Genomic DNA, 20,563 nt, shown 5'->3' with positions numbered 1-20,563 from the left:
CTGCGCCTTGGCTCCCCCAGACGTGGTGAAGATCAGGTGAAACGTGCGTCATCTCGTAGAGGTCCAGATGTCTCTCTGATGCCCTCTGAGGACAGCGCCCAGCACAGGCCACCTTCCCAGGTGTTGCTGCCGCTCTCATTATTTTCTTTTGCTTCTTTGTTTTGATACGACTTTCTCTAAGTGCCAAAGAAATTACTTAACTCCTATATCTGAAACCTGCCTGCCTTCAGGTTCTTAGGTTTACAAAAAGAGCTGTCTTGACAGGCAAATCCTTGAAAACCTCTGTTCTATGTTTAGTTAAATCCTGAGGCACATCTTTGCTAAATTCCAAAACTAGCCCAGGGTACTCCTTGGGCCCCAGGACTTTGCTCCATGCAGCACGGCCAGGAAAAAAGACACCTCCCCGCTGCCACCAAAACCTCCTGGCCGTTTATTCTTTAAAGAACAGGGCCTAGAAGTGTCCATGGCACTGGAGTTGCATATATGGGAACCGTGAAAGGAAAATAAATCTCAGGACCCCACAATCACTAAGCCGAAGGGAAATGTCAAGCTGGGAACTGAGTTGGCAAACCTGCCCTCCATTGTATTTCTAAGTAAGATGGCTTCAAAGATGAAAAGCTACATACCTCCCTCACAATTTTCTCACAAAGAGATTCCTTGTGGGCCTTTACCCTAAGACAGTTCTGTAGAATTTCACCCAGGCAATGTAAATTGATCCTTCATCTTCACAGGTGCGGGATGAAAGAGCTCAGCTTCTAACCCTCTGCTCGCCAGAGACAAATGCATATCTGATTGTTTCTTCTGGCCTATGATTTATGCAAAAATGCAGATTCACTGAGCCAGGCTAAGGCATAAGTGACCATTCCTCTGCCCTCCTCTCACGTGGAAATTGTATATTCAGCAGAAGGCTCATCGGAGACTCAAAAGAATGCAACCCTTTGTCTCTCATCTACCTATTGAAACCATCATTGCAAAATTATAACTGAGACAGTGAAAGAGATCTGACCCAACCAACTCCGTGGTGCTTCTAACCTTCAGGTGTCCTTGTTCATTCCTGGGTGTGGGCTGAAGGCACTTTGCGAGGACCTTAGTGTATACTTTAGCTTTGAAACAAACAAGAAACAGCCTTTTCCCAAAACAAGCCTCCTTCCCTGCCTGGAATAAGACTGCCTTTGCAGCACTGACAAATTGGCCATAAGACTAGAAATTATTGTTTAAGAGTCATCCAGCTAGAGGCTGAAAGATTCTGACCCTCCCCAAATTGCTCCTGGAGATGACATCACTATTGTAAAACCTAAGCTCAGTGCTTGAGTTTTCTTGCAGACCCTGCACTCCATGGATAAACTGGCTCATCTGGTCTTGTGGCCCCCACCCAGGAACTGACTCGGTGCAAGAGGACAGCTTCCACTCCCCATGACTTCATCTCCAACCCAACCAATCAGCACTCCCAACTCACTGGCCCCTAGCCACCAAATTATCCTTAAAAACTCCGATCTCCAAATTCTCAGGGAGACTGACTTAAGTAGTAATGAAACTCTGGTTCCCTGCACAGCCAGCTCTGCATGAAGTACTCTTTCTCTATTGCAATACCCCTGTCTTGATAAATTGGCTGTATCTAGGCAACAGGCAAGGTGAACCCACTGGGAGGTTACACCATGACCCAGAAGCCCCCACTTCAAGTTGTCCCGCCTTTCCAGACTGAACCAATGTACACCTTACACACATTGATGGACGGCTGATGTCTCCCTAAAATGCATAAAAGTGAGCTGTACCCAGACTGCCCTGGTTACATGTCATCAAGACTCCCCAAGGCTGTGTCACAGGTACATCCTTAACCTTGGCAATGTCCTCAGTTGACTGAGACCCGTCTCAGACACCTTCGGTTCACCGTGTGCTCAGGGATTTTATGTGACATGTTCTGGGGTGTACCCTATCTAGGTGCTCTCTATTATGTCTGGCTGGGCATGGAAGCAGGCTGTTCTGCCCAGTGGAACGTTCCGTCTACAGAAAGTCACCAATATGCCCCATTCTCCAAGGCCACAAACACCTCGACATGAAACCCCCACTGCACACCACAGATGGTTCTTGGATGGGTAGGCGGGTGGGACTTGACATCCACGGTTTCTTGGTCAACAGCTCCAGGTCGGGATCAAGTTCCCAAGGTGCTGAGCCCTGCAAAGGCCAAGGCTTCCCAGGGGATGCCCTGCTGAAAATACTCTCTTCCCCAGGAGCTGGCCTCACAGGCTCCCTGAACAAGAATGCTTCTCAGACCTCAGGGGCATGAGAAACACCTGGAAGGGTGATTACAGCCGACCTTGGAGCCCCTCCCCGAATTTGGATTAGGGAGGCTGGGCCTGAGAAGTGGTATTGCTCACAAGTTCCCAGGTGCTGCCACTGCCCTGGGGCACCCACTCAGAGAACCACTTGTCCAGAAGTGAGAAAAGCCGTTCCTTCCAAGAACACACCATCCAACTCAGAGCCCTGTCTGGGGGGCAACCCAGCCTCTCCTCCACCCCAAGGGGAATTGCAAGGGGTGCTCTGTGACAGAGAGGAGCGCAGGCAGCCTCCCTGGCCCGTGGGAAGGAGCTTGCTGTCCGCACAGCGCAGAGGCAGAACAAAGGGTGTAACGCTCAGGTGCACGGCTTGAATTCTGATGACCAGGAACCGAATTAACCAAATTCAGGGTTACCCGCTAGGCTCCTTCAACAACGCTGGCCCCAGGTAGAATCAACCCGCAATGTCTCTCCCCTGTGGTCATCTGAAGCCCCAGGACCGCTCTCCCAGCCTGAGAGTTACAGCCCTGGCAGGACGGGGACTGCCATGTGCCTGGGCCTGCGTGGCACCTCAGAGAATAACACGCTGCATTCTGATGCGCGGAGGAAGGGAGTCCCTGCTCACAGAGCTCCTGGAAGCAGCTCCTCTGGCTCCCCCAGGCTGAGCAGCCCCGACCACCCCCCACCTGCGTCAGAAGCTGCCGTTCAGGAAGCAGAGGCAGGTCAGAGCAGGCCCAGGACTCATGGCCGCGTCCACTCACGGGAAAAGCATCGCCAAGCACGCCGGGCGGGGAAGACGCTATTCTCTAGAATACCTGCATGCTGTCCAGGGTGTTCTGCGCGAAGAGCAAAGCAAGACACAGTTACAGAAAGATGCCGTAAATAAAAGACAACACAATTCCCAGCACATCTGAGTCGCCTTCTCTGTTTTTCAAACCAAAGCACGCTGCATTGCGACCGCCACCGCATTTGAGAACATGCACCAGCAGCAGCAGGGGTGACAGGTGACAGCGGGCCTGTGGTGCAGCGGCCCCTCAGAGGCAGACTGAAGCCACAGAGGGTCACGTCAGTGGGCTCCGGGGCAACTGGAGAAAGGAAACTACCTTTCCTGCCAGGAGACGATGCAAATTCAAGTGCGGTGGGTAACGGGCCAGGGAAAGGGAATGATTTTCCAGGGAGATACAGGGCCATTTGGAGGCCTGTTTCTATTCTCTCAGGTTATATATTTTCCTATTTGCTATTCATCACATTCCTCCCTCCAGATAGTCATTAACTAATGGAGGCTTTCAAAAAATCCATGTTAATGTATATGATGATAATGATGAAACCTTTTCCCGCGGGAGGAATAGACTTTAAAAGGCAACGTAAGAGATGCACACAGCTGCTGCCTCCCCGGAGACAAGGGACAAGGTCATTCTAAAGAGGGCGACCGAATCCAATGCTGGGAAACCATGGCCTCTCAGGGAACATAACTGGGAGGAGGCCACCCCAGGGCAGACCCACTCCCCTGCAACCCTCTCCTTAGGGGGTGGGGAACGGCACGATCCTTGACTTCGGCAGGTGGGGGCCCCAGATCACTGTGGCCCATCCACTGTGTGTGACAGAGGCAGATAGCAGAGGCCTCAGGGGGACCCCACAGCCCTCCCGGTCTGCCTGCCTACTCACTCCCAAGGAGGCCGGCACTGGACCAGGAGTCAGGGACAGGAGTGGTCACTCCCGGCATGCCACTCATGCAGCTGGGATGTAGCGGTCGTCCTTCCCAAGCCCCCAGTGGGACACATCTCTGGGGGGCAGGAGAAGGCCACTCACACCGTGTTTGCGGGGACCACACCCGGGAAAGTGTCTTAGATGGCGCTGGGGACTTTGATTGCCCAGGCCCTCCTTTCTCTGATCCTACAAATGCCTCCCCAGGATGAGCACTGCGCCTTAAAAAGATACCCCAAGGCAGCTCATCAGAGGGCAGGATAGCCTCCGGAGGGTTCCCCTGCCTTTCCTCCAGGGGAAATCAATTTGCAAGTAAGGGAGTGAGCCACGCTGCCTCGCTTTCCACCCAAGAGGAGCCAGCAGAGGACAGCAAACCATGCCTGAGACACACCGTTCCGAGTCTGCACGTGTGGCCGAGGGAAAGCTGCTTAACCTCTCTGTGCCTCAGTTTCCCTGTAAGGATGGACATCGTCCTGGCACCTGTTGTCCTGGCTGCTCGTGAGGACAACACGCAGCATGCGAACTTAATAAACGCTATCTGCTATTTCCAGCAGGTGTGAGTGCCACTCTCCCAGCGTCCCCACCCCCGGGCAGAAAGCAGGGCACGCTCCTTACCTCTAGCAGCCGCACAGCACCTTCATGCTCCTTCTTAGCCTCAACCTGAGCCTTTTTTATGATGAAAAGAGAGAAGAGGGTAAGTGTTCAGAGGTGAAAGAAGACAATGAGATCCATGTCTGAATCACTGGGGATGGGGGGATTTACTTTCATTCCTCTAATAGGCCCCTACATTCATTCTTTATTTTTAACTTTTGAGTTTCAGCAATACGTGTGCAGTTTTGCTATATGGATACATTGCACGTCCGGGGGGTCTGATGCACAGATCACTGCTTCACCCAGGTGACCAGCTTAGTACTCAACAGGCAGGTTTTCTATCCTCACTGTCCTCCCAGCCTCCACCCTCAGGCAGGCCCTGGTGTCTGCTGTTCTTGATGTCCATGAGTTCTCATCATTCAGTTCCCACTTCTAAACGAAAACATGCGGGGTCTGGCTTTCTGTTCCCACATTCATTGCTTAGGATAACGGCCTCCCGCTCCATCCAGGTTGATGCAGAAGACAGGACCTCCTTCTTTCTCATGGCCGTTAGTATTTCACGGAGCTTACTACATTTTCTTGTCCAGTCTATCATTGATGGGCATTTAGATTGAGCGAACAGCATAAGCCCCTAAATTGTGAGGGTCTAAAGCAGTTCTCACTTGTTCCCTTGGCGAGATGGAATGGATTTGGGTTGGGTTTGATGCTTTTTGTAAAAACTCAGTGATTCCTAATCTGGCAGGGAGTGGGTGACTCCTGGGATTTCCTGGGGCCCGAGGGTGGGCGGCACTGATTCCATTACCAAGAAGGGGTCACTCATGGAAGGCGGTTGAGCCTAGAGCCACAGCAGTGTCCCTCCAATGCCTCTGACAGTACCTTCATCTGCCCATATGTCCCTAACTGCCTTGGAAACAAAACCTAATCCTGCAGACTTGATCCCTGATCAGCTCCAGGTTCCCTGAGACCTCACCAGGCCCTGGAGGTGGGGCCGGGGCTGGGTCCTGAGCACGAAACAGGCTCTGGCACCTGCAGCCTGAGGCAGGGACCCCCCACTCCCGCCAAAGCACCAGCAGCAAAACCATCTGGGCCCCCGCAGAAGAAGGAACTTCACACATTTCACTCCAGAAATGTCTCAGGACGCTGCTGCCTGGGCAAAGGGCAGATTCAGGCGCAGCTGAAATGGAACACTGCGGCTTCTTGTCCTCACAGCCGAAAGTCCTAGCATCATGATGACAGTAAGGACCTGTCGTGTTTGCTGCCTGACTTCGATGCCCTCCTCTCCTGGGAAGGGCCTGTGAACTGGCTGGGGTCTGTCCCCCCACTGTGCTAAGCATGGTTCTGGACCCTCAGCAACTGGTGAACTGGGTGGCATGGGGCCTAAGGAGGGCAGTGGGCCTCTGCCTGAGAATGCTGGGAGAGAGGGAGGACCCTTTCCACTGGACTTCGGCTTGGGAGGAGGTGAGGCTGGAGCTGCTGCAGCCACTTTGCCACCAGGAGGGTCAGCGCTGGAGTGGCCGGGGCCTCCGCAGGGAACCAAGGCTAAAGCTGACCCCCAGGAGGGCAGAGAGCAGCCCGGTCCCGGCAATGTGGGGAGGCCTTGGATTCTGCTGGGTCTGAGGCCGGCAGATTTAAGCCCTGGATCCAGCCATATCTGAAGGCAAATTTTCAGTGATAGGTGCAAACAGAATCTCCTGTTTGCGTTTTCTGTCACTTGAAAGCAGGAGTGTTAATGAATATCATCATCAAGTGTGAAAGCATGGAACAGTTCCCCAAGTGTGGGACACTGGAGGCCTGCTTCTGGAGGTTGTAACAGACAGAGAAGGAAAGACGAACCAGGCTCCCGCCTGCCCCACAGTCCACGCCGTGCACCCTTCACACTGGCGTTGCTCCCCGAAACATTCCCCGTGGAGCAGGAAAACAGGGATTTTTAAGCAGCATTATTTTCTGACACGAGAGTGCACCTACCTCTTAAAACATAGAGCATAATAAAGAATCCATATGCTACACAGCAACTTACATTTAAAATTCTCAGTTTCCAGAGAACTATTTTCTCTAGCTGCCTAGAGAATAATTAGTGATGGACGATTCAACATCATAAATAAGCCAGTGAACATTATCTTAACAGCTTCGACTTCTCTCTCACAAGATTCTGCGGGCTGGAAAGAGAGAGCTTGGCTTCCCCAGCCGAGGGGAAATCTGCCATTCCCCTGGCTAAAAATGAATAGTTGTCTGAGATTTCTATAGAGTTCATTCATATGCATTCCATTCTCACATATTTCCAATGAGAGTTTTAAGAACTGGGCAAGTGACTAGAACACAGCAGATTAATTACACCATTCTCGAATTCAGCTCGATCGCCGAATGCTGAAAGCTGTTCCTTTCAAAGCAAAAACCAGCAAGAGCAACAATAAATAACCAAATAGAAAAAGACACAAACAAGAAGGGAACATATAGGGATTACACAAATGACGCCACCGAGTCAGCTCAATCAGAGAGAGTTTTCAACTGGCAGGATTAAAACAACAGAATTCTCCAGCAGGCTGTTAAAACTCAGCCAAGCTGGCACTACAGCTTAGTTTCCAGCTTCAGATGAAAACCAGAGCATTTTTGCAGGCTACTTGCAAGCTGGGCCATTTGGACGATCAGAATCGATTGTTAAAACTGGCAGCACTGAATTCTCACAAAATCGAAGCAACGGCTTAAGTGAGGCTCATTGCGGGGCCAACAAGGGGAAAGCGTGACCTTCACAGAGAGCGGTTCCTGCAGAATGGGGACACTGGAGCTCCCGACGCCGGAGGGCAGGCCTGTTACCCAGAGGATCCGCTCTCCGGGAGGGCAGTGGGCCCTGCAGCGGTGTCTGGGGAGACAGGCTCACAGAAGGGAGGGCAGTCTCCCTGTGGACGAAGCACTGGGCATCTGGCTGGGGTGGACGGGGCACAGAGCAATAAGCCATCCAGGCTCCCAGCGACTGTGACCGGACAACAGGTATTGGCTTGGACGGAGCAGAGCAAGGGCCTCCGTGGGTGTTATGAAATATTAGCTCTGCAGAAACATCAATGAGACACACGGAACTGTGCCAAGGGCTACGAGGACCCTCAAATCAGGAGTTCCACAGACTGAGGGCTGAGGGACGGTTTCTAATACTCCAGGGACACACAGGACTGAGGCACACACCGCCTGATATTAACACAGTGGGTCAGCTACGACCCGCCCCGGCCATCCACACGCAACTGAGGCCGAACACCCGAGGGCGGCGTGGCAAATTCAGCCACAGCATTAACTATGCGGCGGGCAGCGGGCTCAGCTCCTCTTAGTATCACGCATTTCAGGCACAGCCTTCAGACTGAAAGCCATCATCCCACAAGAGGAATTTTAGATCCAATAAAGTCGGTCAGGTCTGCAGATGGATCATAAATATGGAAAAGCCCTTTAGCTCACACCACTGGATTATCATAATCGCTGCCTGTCACAAGACAAGGACGTAACCTACACATGAAACTGAGAGTGAAGCATCGGAGCGCAGCCAGACTCCAGGCTGACCGGTCACCTGAGAGGAAGCCTTGGGGTTTCAGAATCGGGTCTCAAGTGTCCCATGTTCGTTAGCCTCAGCCTCCTTATCTGTAACTCGGAAAAAGCAATGGAGCCTCCACCCCGCAGGATACACAAGGGCTGACTGTTCGTTTATTCACTCCACGGGCGTTTGTTGAGTGTTGGTGAGAATGTATCGTCAGTCATCTCATCCGTGGTATTTTGACCCTACTGCCCCGACTGACGGAACCTTGCCGCATCTCTCCAGCACCTCTGTCCACCCCGGATTTTCGGGGGAGCTCCCAGGTGTCAGGTGACGTCCGAGGAGTGTGATGAGCCTCTCACGGAGCTAAAACGCCAGCAGGTGGAGGTGAGCACTGGGCGAGCAGCCGCATGAGCGAGCAGGCGTGTTCTGCATCAGCAGACGGGGCGACCTGCCCTGCGTCTGGGCATGGAGTGGCGTCTGGTCTGAGGGAGACTCAATGAGAGAAATGAAGAGGTCCTGCCACAACCTGGGGAGCAGGCATTGTCGACGAGGGCCCCAAGAGGGGACTGGCTTTGGCACGGTCCAGGGAGAGGAGGAAGCAGCTGCAGAGCAGGGCATGTGGCGAGCGTGGGGCGCGGGAGGAGCGGCAGAGGTGACGCAGCTCGAGGGGCCATCCCTGCACTCCGGTCCCGGCCCGGACACGCTGCACCAGCGGATTTGTGCCCAGTGTCACTTCCACCACCGTCATGACCACTCACAGCCTGTTCTCACCCCACTGTGTGTTGCTGGGACTTTGCTGACACGAGGCGCTCCGTAATTGTCTGCTGAGTGAACGGAGGCAGGGATGTGTGAATGAGCTCTTGCTCCTGATCTCCAGGAAGCAAAGTCTCCCGGGAGAGCCTGTGGTTGCCAGCAGACGGCATGGGTCCTGGCTTGGCTGCCTTTTGCTTTTTTAAACCGTGCCTCTCCCCAGCTACCAGAGACAGGGCTGCAGCGTGAGCTCATCGTCCCCATATTCCGGCAGTTGATCACTCATTCGTTCATTCACGCATTGGTTTATTTCTCTGATTTAACAAATGCTTTCCATGTCTAGGTCCCAATCTTGCATATTCTTCACATGTACCCCAAAACCTAAAATGCAATTTTAAAAAAATGCTTTCCTTTTCACATGATCTCACGTGCTTCTTCCGATTGCCACACCGGGCAGGAGAACAGGTGGGGCTGCCTGGGAGAGAGGTGCCCCTGGACGAGGTGCTGGGAGGTGGGCCCCTGATATGAGACGCTTGAATACCCAGCACTTTCTGAAGGGTGGTCAGGTCTAGAGGTGAGGCTGATGCCACAAAGGAATCTTTGTGTACTGCAACGTGCGGCACAACCCACCTGTATTTCAGGGAAAATAAACTCCTGCCTCACACTGCACGGCAAGAACTACACGATAGGGCTGAGGAAGCGGAGGATCAGAGCACAAAGAGGCAGAGAGGAGACCCCCAGATAGCAGGGAGGGGCATTTCTGGGACCCAGACCGAAGGAAGAGGTCAGGGGCTCCAGGCAGGAGTCTCCAAGGGGAAAATGGAATTAGAAGTTCCCTGGAGGACTGAGACATTCTGAGAGGAATATGACAGCTCCAGCCAGGAACTGGGGAACAAAGGAATGATGGGTGTGCAGAGAAGCAAACGGAAAGGCAGTTAACTCCAGGGAAAGGAAGAGGTGTACAGAAGCGGGAAGTGCTGTAGTGTACAGAGCTCAAGGACTTCAGCAGAAGGGCAGGTGTCGGTGCGGACAGAGGGGAGCTCCACTGGGGACGTGGCGTCTGAGGCCATCCAGGCAGCGGTGTTGAGCAGAGGGTGGGTCAGATGCGTCGTCTGACTTGCAGGTCTGAATCTGGGAGCTACCACGCAGAGGTGGTGCTGAAACCCATGCATCTGCATGAGGTCAAGACAGTGAGTGTGGACCGAGAAGTGATGTGGCTTGAGGACTGAGTCTTGGGGTCACCTGTGACGTGCAGAGGGACTGGTGTGGAGAAGGAAACCAGGAGAGGGTGGTGTCCTTGGAGGCCATAAGCTCAAACTGGGCCCCTGGGTTAAGAAAATGACAGAGAACTACCCACTGGCCCGTAAGCCCTCACATGGGTGACGTTAACAAAAGCCACTTGTGGAGTATGGGGTCCTGTGAGAACAGGTTCAAGAAAGAGCTGGGGTTGCAGAAAGAGAGAATAGGGAGCTCCTTTGAGACGGCTCCACAGCACTCTCATCAGAATCAGCGTTGCGCCTTGGATAGTTCAGACGATTGGTAACTTTTATCTTGGTAGGGGGATGAGGGCCGGTCTTCAGCTGATCTGTGCCTCATGGTGGAGACAAGCACTCCAGCTCTGTGCTTCAGGCCCAAATTCAAGCCCTGGCCCCTCCCTGGCTGCACCCAGCCACCCAGCCTTCCTCCTCTTCCCTGGTTCCCAAGGGGGCCCCTGTGTGCGCTACTCCGTAACCCCCGCACACCCCACCCTGGCTCTCACGTGGGGGGCATTGTCTGCTCCTTGAAATGTCACCTGTATCTGAAGTCACGGCCCCATCAATCCGCCACTTCACCCCCGCCTTCATCAGGGCCTACTTGCTTTTTCATTTACTTGTTCATCTACTTTCTTTAGCCTGGGAGGCCAGCACCCTGCCCCACTCGCCGCCGGGTTCCCACTTCTGGAGCAGCAGCTGAGAGGCTGCTTGGAGGGGCCGACGGCCGACGTGTGGTGAACGACGGCCTGAGGAAGCCGGTCACGAGTGCAGCGCGACGGCACCCACGGGGGAAACTGAAAGCAAAGATCCACTCTGGAAAGCAGCCCCGGATCTCCTGCCACCCAAGAGTCGGCCTTCCTCTTCTCGTGTTTAAAAACTAAATCTAAGCCTCTAGAAATTACAAAATCGACCCTTTCATATTTCATCCAGTTTCTCTCCCTCTGCCCCACACGCCACTGATGAAGCATCAGTGTGTCCAAAATAGAGACCACGGTGAGTGCGGGGGGACGAAGGACACCAAGGAAACTGGACGGTTCCCAAAAGAGACGGCGGGCATGAGCAACGGAGCCGGCTGCAGGTGATTTTCCTTGGCATCAAATGCTTGGTAAACCTAACTCCAGGCTCCCAGAGAATGTGCTGTTGAGAAGAGACATCCTGTCCCCTTCCTGGACAGTCTCCGCATTTCTACAGACTTATTATCTGTCTCAGACGGTCCCAGCCCGGGGACGTGGCTTCTGGAGTGGTGATGAATGACGCAGGTACCGTCAGGCATCAGCAGCTGCGGGCAAGGTCCTTGAGGCATGGCAGGAGAAGATAAAAGAGTAATATTCCTGCCCGTGTCTCAGCAATATCCCTTGCGGATAACATCTAATGAAATATTGCTTCTCCGGGTGCCTGCCAACTTATTATGACAGGTAATGAGGGCTGTGAAGGTCCCATCAGCGCAGGCTTAATGAAATCTATCCTTAATACAATCTCGTGCTAAATGATTAGAGAAACGGCATCAGAACGTATCTACCTGTTTCAATACGCTCCGCTAATAAACTCTGGAGGAGAAATGCTGCTCCGACAGATTCCTATCACCACCCAGGCTGGGTGAATGACTGTGAGTCCTTTATTTTGAGATCCAAGACATGGAGAAGCTGTCCGATGGGTCGAGGGGCCACAGAGGGCAGAGGAGTGGCCCATCCCAGCCGGCCCCAAGTGGGAAGGCTGCAGACCAGCGAGCTGCACTCCAGCCACAGGGGCAGCTGTCCTGCCAGGAGCAGGAGAGGCAGGGCTGGGTGCAGACACTGGGCTCTGGAAGGAAATGAAATGAGAACAGTTCACGGGTCCCCACTTCCGATTTCTTCCTGGGGGAACCCCAAGCCCATGGGCTCTGGGAGCGCCACCCTCCTACCCCTTTGGCAAGAGATAGCAGGACCGTGGCTGAGGACTGGAGTTGGGGTGAGGGTACCTTTCTCAACCCCCAGATGCATCACAGGTGCCAAGGAGGTAAAAACCCCAAATCCCTCGGCCCTTCCTTCCCTCCTTCCCTGGTGCCTCTCTCCTTCCTGCCCTGATTTCTTTTCCTTTCTGTCTCATTCGTCTCCCTTCTTACCTTTCTTACTGGGATCACGCTATGAAAATTGCTCTGCAACTCAGTGCACTCACTTGATAACATATCGTGCAAACAGCCTCAAGACAGCAGAATCAAACCTCCACGGTTGCTTTCCGTGACATGAGGTGGCCCCTGGCGTGGATAAGCCACGGTGCCCACAGCCATCATCCTCAGGTGGGCATCAACTGGGTCCAGTCCCCCTCCCCACTGCCACAAAGCAGCACTACAAGAAAACAAAACTCCTTTTGAACTGGTTCCCATATTCCTTGCAGGGCATCATCCAGGATGGGGTGGCAAGGTCACCCTCTATGTGCACTTTTAGTTTTAACGAACGCTGCACATTGCTTTTTCCAGAAGCTGAAGCAACTCGCACCCTGCCAGCCATCTCTACGCATGTTCTTTTCCCTACAACCTCACCAGCATCAGATGTTAGAGTTTTACATCTGTTTCTGCGTTTTAAACCGTGAACACAGGTCTACTTAAGAAACACCAGAGCAGGAAAGCAGAAATGAGTCTGAATTTTTCTGTGCAAGGACAGAGTGGGAGAGGCCTGGGAGCAGCGGCTGCAGGTCAGCCGCTCCCCGACACCAGGGGTCCCTGGCCCACCCCCAGACTCCCCGCCTCGCACACCACGCCCGGCTGCCCGCCACTTACCTTCTGCAGAAGGTCAATTTCCTGCTGCTTGGCGCTGAGAACAGCCAGGGCCTGCTCATGCTCCAACTCCAGCTGCTGCCGCCGTTCAGCTGCCTCTCGCATATGCTGTGGGGACAAGGAGAGGCCCGGCTGAGCAGGGCAGCCGGCGCCCATGGGCGTGCACCCTAGACCCTGCACCAAGCAGGCTCCGACTCAGCCCTGTCACTCCGGAGCAGCCCCGAGTGGCCCTGCAGGGCACCCACCTCCTCTGTGCTGACAACCGGGCTCCTCCAGAGGCGGCACTCGCGGCAGCGAGACTTGATGGAAACAAGCCCTGCACCTGCTTCTCCTCCTCGGGTTCCAAACCCAGCAAGCATCTGAGCAGAACTCTGTTCTCATGCAAAGGTGACTTCGTCTTTTTGCTTGTTTCGAAAAATTTAATCTCCATCCTCTGGCTTTTTTGCCCAGGTAGTTTGTCAATAGCAGCAAAGCCTTATCACTGTTGTCCTGTGTGCCCAGAACTGGTGCAAGCTTTTGTCTGCATTTAAGTCATATCATCCCCATCATCAGCCTAGGAGGTAGGTTCTAGAAGTAGCCTCCTTCTACAGAGAGGGAAACTGAGGCACAGGACAGCATCATTGCCCGTCACACAGCTGGGAAGTGAACACCTGTTCAGAATGCAAACCCAGAGTCCACAACCTCCAGGGAGCTTCCAAACCTCAGGCTCTGGCCCTGACTGCTGACTCCAGTGGACAGGGGCACTCAGACCCGGGCATCCAGATTCCTTCACTTACCCCTCTGGGAAGGTCGAAAGGGGACCCCCGTCGGCCAGGCCCATTTTCTGGAGCAGAGCGAAGGAGCCGTGTTCCTGGCTCTGTCCCCTCCTCCTGACAATCTGTCTGTCCTGCTTTGAGGGACAGCACTCAATCCCCAGTGCCCAGGATTCGACTCTCACCTACTCACCCTCTGAGTGTCCTTCCCTCCCCTCCGAACAGGTCACACTGGCCCAGAGGCACCATCAGGACCTGACAATGAGGACAGGGCCCGCAGACCCACGAGGCTCACAGCAGTGACCATCCATGAACTCTGGTGGTCCTGCAGGAGGAAACCCGTGGGAAATGGCATCGGGTAGAAAAGGCCACAGCATGGGCAAAGGTCACACTGGGAACCATCACAGAAAACACTTCCCAGGGCCCCGAGCCGCTCCTGGGGGCTGGACAGGGTGGACGGTCACACTGGGAACAAGCACAGAAAACACTTCCCAGGGCCCCGAGCCGCTCCTGGGGGCTGGACAGGGTGGACGGTCACACTGGGAACAAGCACAGAAAACACTTCCCAGGGCCCCGAGCCGCTCCTGGGGGCTGGACAGGGTGGACGGTCACACTGGGAACAAGCACAGAAAACACTTCCCAGGGCCCCGAGCCGCTCCTGGGGGCTGGACAGGGTGGACGGTCACACTGGGAACAAGCACAGAAAACACTTCCCAGGGCCCCGAGCCGCTCCTGGGGGCTGGACAGGGTGGACGGTCACACTGGGAACAAGCACAGAAAACACTTCCCGGGGCCCCGAGCCGCTCCTGGGGGCTGGACAGGGTGGACGGTCACACTGGGAACAAGCACAGAAAACACTTCCCGGGGCCCCGAGCCGCTCCTGGGGGCTGGACAGGGTGGACAGTCACACTGAGAACCATCACAGAAAACACTTTCCGGGGCCCCGAGCCGCTCCTGGGGGCTGGACAGGGTGGACGGTCACACTGGGAACCATCACAGAAAACACTTTCCGGGGCCCTGAGCCGCTCCTGGGGACTGGACAGGGTGGACGGTCACACTGGGAACAAGCACAGAAAACACTTCCCAGGGCCCCGAGCCGCTCCTGGGGGCTGGACAGGGTGGACGGTCACACTGGGAACCATCACAGAAGACACTTCCCAGGGCCCCGAGCCGCTCCTGGGCGCTTGGACAACCAGAGGCAACATGCTGGAATTTCACTGTCATTTCCTCTCATATATATATGTGGTGACCTCATGGTCAACATTTTAAAATCTGAGTCTTTTATATAAAAGTCCATACTCCTTCCAAAATGGGAAGAGTCAGCCATACATGCTTCCAGGAAAGGACCGAGAAGGGGGTGGGAGCTGCCCCCTCCAACGGCACATACCCCCGACAGCCGCTGCCCCACAGACCTGCCCCTCGTGCCCCTGACAGCCGAGGGCCACAGATGACGGGTCCTAAAGCGAGCAGGTGCCCTGGCGCAGCGGGGCCTGGGGGCGCCCAACACCTTCCTCCCCTGGCTGGAGCTGGTCATTTGTTTTTTATATTTTATTTATTTTACAATTCTATTGTGTTTTAGTCTTTTACTCATCTTTCTTTCTCTTTTTTTTTTTGAGACGGAGTCTCGCTCTGTCGCCCAGGCTAGAATGCAGTGGCACAATCTCGGCTCACTACAACTTCCACCTCCTGGGTTCAATCGATTCTGCTGCTTCAGTCTCCTGAGTAGCTGGAATGACAGGCACGCGCCACCACACCTGGCTAATTTTTCGTATTTTTAGTGGAGATGGGGTTTTGCCATGTTGGTCAGGCTGGTCTGCAACTCCTGACCTCAGATTATTTGACTACCTCGGCCTCCCAAAGTGCTGGGATTACAGACGTGAGCAGCCGTGCCCGGCCACATTTTACTCACTTTTATTCAGTTTTGGAGCCTTAAAGACCTGTAGCCTTTGCACGTCATGAGGTTGGACGCATGTGTCCAAGAGAAGGTTAACAATGGACGTAGTTTTCTGAGGCCGTTGCAGACTCAGCCTGAGCAGGAAAGAGAAGCCTGGCAGGTGAGGTGAGGGCATCCCTGCTGAGACTGGCAGCCGGGAGGCTGGGAGGCACCCAGGCTCCTGTGGGAGGAGGCAGAGAGGCTGATGACATTCTTCTTGCCAATTTCCCAAAGGTAGCCTTTCCTGTGGGCCGCTGTAAGCTCCTTTCTTCTGGGAAATACCTGGAAACAGAACCACTTTAACTGAGGAGGGCGAAGGTCTCCACCTTCCATTTTGCAAAGTGCTGCGGTTGGTGGGATCTTCTGCATCTGTTTAAAAGGTGAAGTATTCCTCCAGGCCCATGTCTCAGGCACAATGACCTCATGTGCTGGTTCATCTGCAGTTTTTTGTTTTATTTTGTTTTTTTGAGACGGTCTCGCTCTGTCACCAGGCTGGAGTGCAGTGGCGTGATCTCGACTCACTGCAACCTCTGCCTTCCCGGGTTCAAGCAATTCTTCTGCCTCAGCCTCCCAAGTAGCTGGGACTACAGGCTCGTGCCACCATGCCCAACTAATTATTGTATTTTTAGTACAGACGGGGTTTCACCATGTTGGCCAGGATGGTCTCAATCTCTCGATCTCGTGATCTGCCAGCCTCGGCATCCCAAAGTGCTGGGATTACAGGCGTGAGCCACCGCACCCGGCCTTCATCCGCAGTTTTAAGCTGAAAAGCCTCAGCCTCCCCTCTGCTGTCTGTCTCCATAAGAAGCTCCCAGTGAACTCGGAAGCTGTCATTACCCGGCACCCCCGCAAACAACTGGGGGTTTGGCTGTTGCCATGGGAACACTCACGAGAACTCAGGATCCTGAGAAAATGGAATTCCCCAAGACATGAACAAAACCCCATGAAACGTGGGGGGCCCAGCCAGTGAGCACTGCCAGTTCACGCTGGGGCCAGATGGGTCCCAGGGAAGCACCGTGCCTGTATCACCCCACGTTCACTCAGTTCTGAGCCTGGGCAGGCCTGGCCCTCCTGGGAAGGAGCCCTGGGTGTTTGCTGTGAAGCCGTCCTGAGATCCGCCTGGACACACCCTCTCCTGCCCCGCTGGGTCATCTGAGATCCACCTCCACGCTGATCTCCTGCCCCGCTGGGCCGTCTGCCTGCTTGGGCCTCACCAGTTCTAACCATGTCTTTCCAACAGCCTCATGATGCACACACATCACAGGACGGGAACAAGCCACCAAGACAGACAAACCACAAACTGACAGCAGCCTGGGAGATGCCGGGGATTCCCTGAGCTCCCGAGAAGCTTTGGGAACTCTTCCTCAAACCCTGGCTGCCACCTGGGTGCGGTGTGGCTCTCCTCCAGAGTCAGGTTTTCCCATGAGGGTCCTGGAGGTCGTGAGGACGGCTGGTCTCTGCAGACCCTCATGAGGCCCTCCGTGTGGGGCTTCCAGCTCCAGAGAGGACTATTTCCACTCCATTTGCTCCTTCATTGCTTCTTCCGTATATTCATTCATCGGACTGACATTTATTAAGCACCTACTAGGTACCAAGAAGCTTGGACGTGGAACAGGACGACTGTGTCTTCATGAGAGAACATCCCAAGAGTAGGGACAGAGCGGGAAGGCAGATCGATGAACAGGAAGAGTCGAGTATGGGGCGGGTGGGTGGAGGCACCCAAATGACAACTGCCGTCCTGGACTTAGAGGTGCAGCCATTTCCTGCATCCTAACATCAGCCTCAACTGACATAAGGAGATTTCAGCCAAATTCCACAAGGGGAACTCACTCAGCAAATATTTACCAAGCACTTGTTTCCTGCCAGGCACCCTGCTGGGTTCTGACGGCTACAGCCACGCAAATCAAAACCCTGCTCTCTCGGAGTTCACATTCTGCAGGGAGGGACACGCCTCACCCAAATACACCAATTGTGTAGGTGTGGGGTCAGCAGTCCTAAGCTCCGTGGGGTCAGGGTCCCGAGTGTGTGGGGTCAGCAGTCCTAAGCTCCGTGGGGTCGGGGTCCCGAGTGTGTGGGGTCAGCAGTCCTAAGCTCCGTGGGGTCGGGGTCCCGAGTGTGTGGGGTCGGGGTCCCGAGTGTGTGAGGTCAGCAGTCCTAAGCTCCGTGGGGTCGGGGTCCCAAGTGTGTGGGGTCAGCAGTCCTAAGCACCGTGGGGTCGGGGTCCCGAGTGTGTGGGGTCAGCAGTCCTAAGTTCCGTGGGGTCGGGGTCCCGAGTGTGCGGGGTCAGCAGTCCTAAGCTCCGTGGGGTCGGGGTCCCGAGTGTGTGGGGTCAGCAGTCCTAAGCACTGTGGGGTCGGGCTCCCGAGTGTGTGGGGTCAGCAGTCCTAAGCACTGTGGAGTCGGGGTCCCGAGTGTGTGGGGTCGGGTGGTCCTTAGCACCCCCATTCCCAACACACTGGCCAGCTCCCCTGCCTGCTGTCTGCTCCTCCCCACCCGGAATGTAAGCAGGCACCTTGCCCCACTCTATCCCTGTCCCCACGACAGGTCACTCGGCACAGATGCCAAATCCTCAAACCGCCGCCCTCACGGCCTCTCAGAGCTCAGTCCCACGCTGTCCCCAGCACTCCCTCTCCAGCCACCTGGGCCTCCTCCCAGCTCCTGGAGCTCTCCACGCTTCCATCAGGGCTGACCAGGGAGGCTGGGGGAGAGGCGCTTCCAGCATTTCAGGTTAGCAAAAGCCATTAAAGAGCCTGAACACCTGGGCTCTAATCCCAGCTCTGATGCTGGCTTGCTGTGTGACCTTAGAGTCATTACTTAACCTCTCTGGGCTCCATGTTCTTCTTTTGGATTAATTATTCAACACTATTCTTTTTCAACTAGCTAATGATTAATGAAATAACTAATGTTGATTAATTACTAAATAACACCTACTTCATAGAGGGGTTTTGAATTTTGCCTGAGCTAGAATAGTACCTGGCGTCTATTAACTTCTCTGTGTTATCTTTTCATCCCAAGAGAAGAAAACCCTTTCCTAGCTGACGTGTGTGGCCCTGTGTGATGCCACTTAAACGCCAGGTACAGGGTGGGAGGGAGGACTCATGACGAGACCAGGGCTGCAGCAACAGGACAATAGACGGCTACGCCGCATTGGTAAAATGACGGTGGAATGCGGCCGCCGCCCTTTATTAAGCATCTGCTATACGCAGGGCACTGTGGCGCCCAGGCACTGTCTCCTTTAACACTGAGGGTCTTCACAGAAGAGTGATGGACTCAGGGAAGCTGAGCGAGGGCTTAAAGCCACAGCTGAACATGGCCGATGAGAACTCAGAACTCACAGCCATCTGCTCCAGCCTCCGCCCCACTTCTGGGCTGAGATGACTCACGCCAGCCCTTGTCATCTTGGAGGGCTATGGGCAGGGCAGAGAAGCAGCTTCCAACTCCCCCGAGGCCCACCTGGCCTGGGTGGCCAACTGTGCAGCTGTTTAATTCTGCTATTTTGGCTTAATTCTGGCTAATTTTGTGCTTCTGTGTATTTTGGAAGGGGATACTGCCGAAGGCAGCCTGCATCGTCTTTATTTAGCTCTGGGAAGGAAGCTGTTAGCCAGAGGACAGCACAGCTTTCCCTACCAGGACTCGCTAGGTAGAGTCACCAGGCATGGAAACAGCTCCAGACGTGGTCCTGTGGCCTCCAAGTCGCCAAGGTCAAAAGGGTGGAGGGTGCTATGCTGGGCTCTTGCTTTAGGGTGCCGGTGAGACAAGGGTTGATAGATCAGATGGATGGAAACAAGAGCAATGAAGAAGTCTTTGCAGTTCCACGGGTAATGAACCAAGTCCGGACGAAGCGACTGTCAGAAAGGCATGCATGGGAGAAGCACTCGGCCCCCAGAGGGCGGCCTCAGGTTCATCACAGATGCCATGGCTGGGAGGACAAGGTTTGCTGGCGCTTGTTTTGGCTTCAGCATCCATCTCTCCAAATCTCACCTGTTCCTGCAAAGCCCTCCTCCCGCTCCAGCCACTGCCCGTGTATCTGCTTCCCGCCTCAACAAAACTTCTTAAAGGATCCGTTCCGCCCACTCTCCCCACGACCTCACCTCCCATGCACTCTTCCAGCCCTTCCAGTCAGCCTCCCTCCTGTCACTCGGCTAAGATCCTCCCACAGAGGCAGCTGAGAAGCTCCTGCGGCCCGAGCCCACGGCCACTCTCCTGTCCGCACTGGACCAAATCCCTCGGCAGCGCCCAACACCAGGGCTGCTCCTCCTGGACACGCCCTGGACTCCACCCACCGTGGGCCACACTGACCTGGCCTCCCTCCCTGGCCTCTGCCCCCCGTGGGCCATGCTGACCTGGCCTCCCTCCCTGGCCTCTGCCCCTGTGGGAAATGCTGATCTGGCCTCCCTCCCTGGACTCCACCCCCATGGGCCACACTGACCTGGCCTCCCTCCCTGGCCTCTGCCCCCATAGGCCACGCTGACCTGGCCTCCCTCCCTGGCCTCTGCCCCTGTGGGAAATGCTGATCTGGCCTCCCTCCCTGGACTCCACCCCCATGGGCCACACTGACCTGGCCTCCCTCCCTGGCCTCTGCCCCCCATCCCCGTGGGCCATGCTGACCTGGCCTCCCTCCCTGGACTCCGTCCCCCATGGGCCACGCTGACCTGGCCTCCCTCCCTGGCCTCTGCCCCCCATGGGCCACACTGACCTGGTCTCCCTCCCTGGACTCCATCCCCCATGGGCCACGCTGACCTGGCCTCCCTCCCTGGTCTCTGCCCGCCGTGGGCCACACTGACCTGGCCTCCCTCCCTGGACTCCATCCCCCATGGGCCACGCTGACCTGGTCTCCTTCCCTGGACTCTGTCCCCCATGGACCACGCTGACCTGGCCTCCCTCCCTGGACTCTGTCTCCCATGGGCCATGCTGACCTGGCCTCCCTCCCTGGACTCTGCAATGACCTCCTGCTGATCTCTAAATCCTGGAAGGGCCACAGCTCTATTTATACCGTTCCTTAGGTGATCTTAGCCAGCTTTGCAGCTTTAATTGCCACATA

The 20,563-nt window shown here is 55.0% G+C and overlaps 1 protein-coding gene across 10 annotated transcripts in view; it reads right to left on the bottom strand.

The window, feature by feature from the left end:
- The window catches only part of RIMBP2 (RIMS binding protein 2), a 340,749-nt gene that overhangs the window by 75,908 nt on the left and 244,278 nt on the right, over positions 1 to 20,563 (bottom strand). For all 10 annotated transcript variants that reach the window (XM_064379555.1, XM_064379553.1, XM_064379556.1 and 7 more), the window contains 2 exons: positions 12,841 to 12,945; positions 4,593 to 4,643 (listed from right to left, as the gene is read on the bottom strand). In XM_064379555.1, the coding sequence (XP_064235625.1) occupies positions 4,593 to 4,643; positions 12,841 to 12,942 (153 nt within the window). In that variant the 5' untranslated portion in view covers positions 12,943 to 12,945. The remainder of the gene's footprint in view (positions 1 to 4,592; positions 4,644 to 12,840; positions 12,946 to 20,563) is intronic.

This window comes from Aotus nancymaae, unplaced genomic scaffold (genome assembly GCF_030222135.1).
Source record: "Aotus nancymaae isolate 86718 unplaced genomic scaffold, 86718_ANA_hifiasm-v0.15.2.pri h1tg000021l, whole genome shotgun sequence".
Lineage (NCBI taxonomy): Eukaryota > Metazoa > Chordata > Mammalia > Primates > Aotidae > Aotus > Aotus nancymaae.
This window is presented reverse-complemented; position numbering and strand designations above follow the sequence as displayed.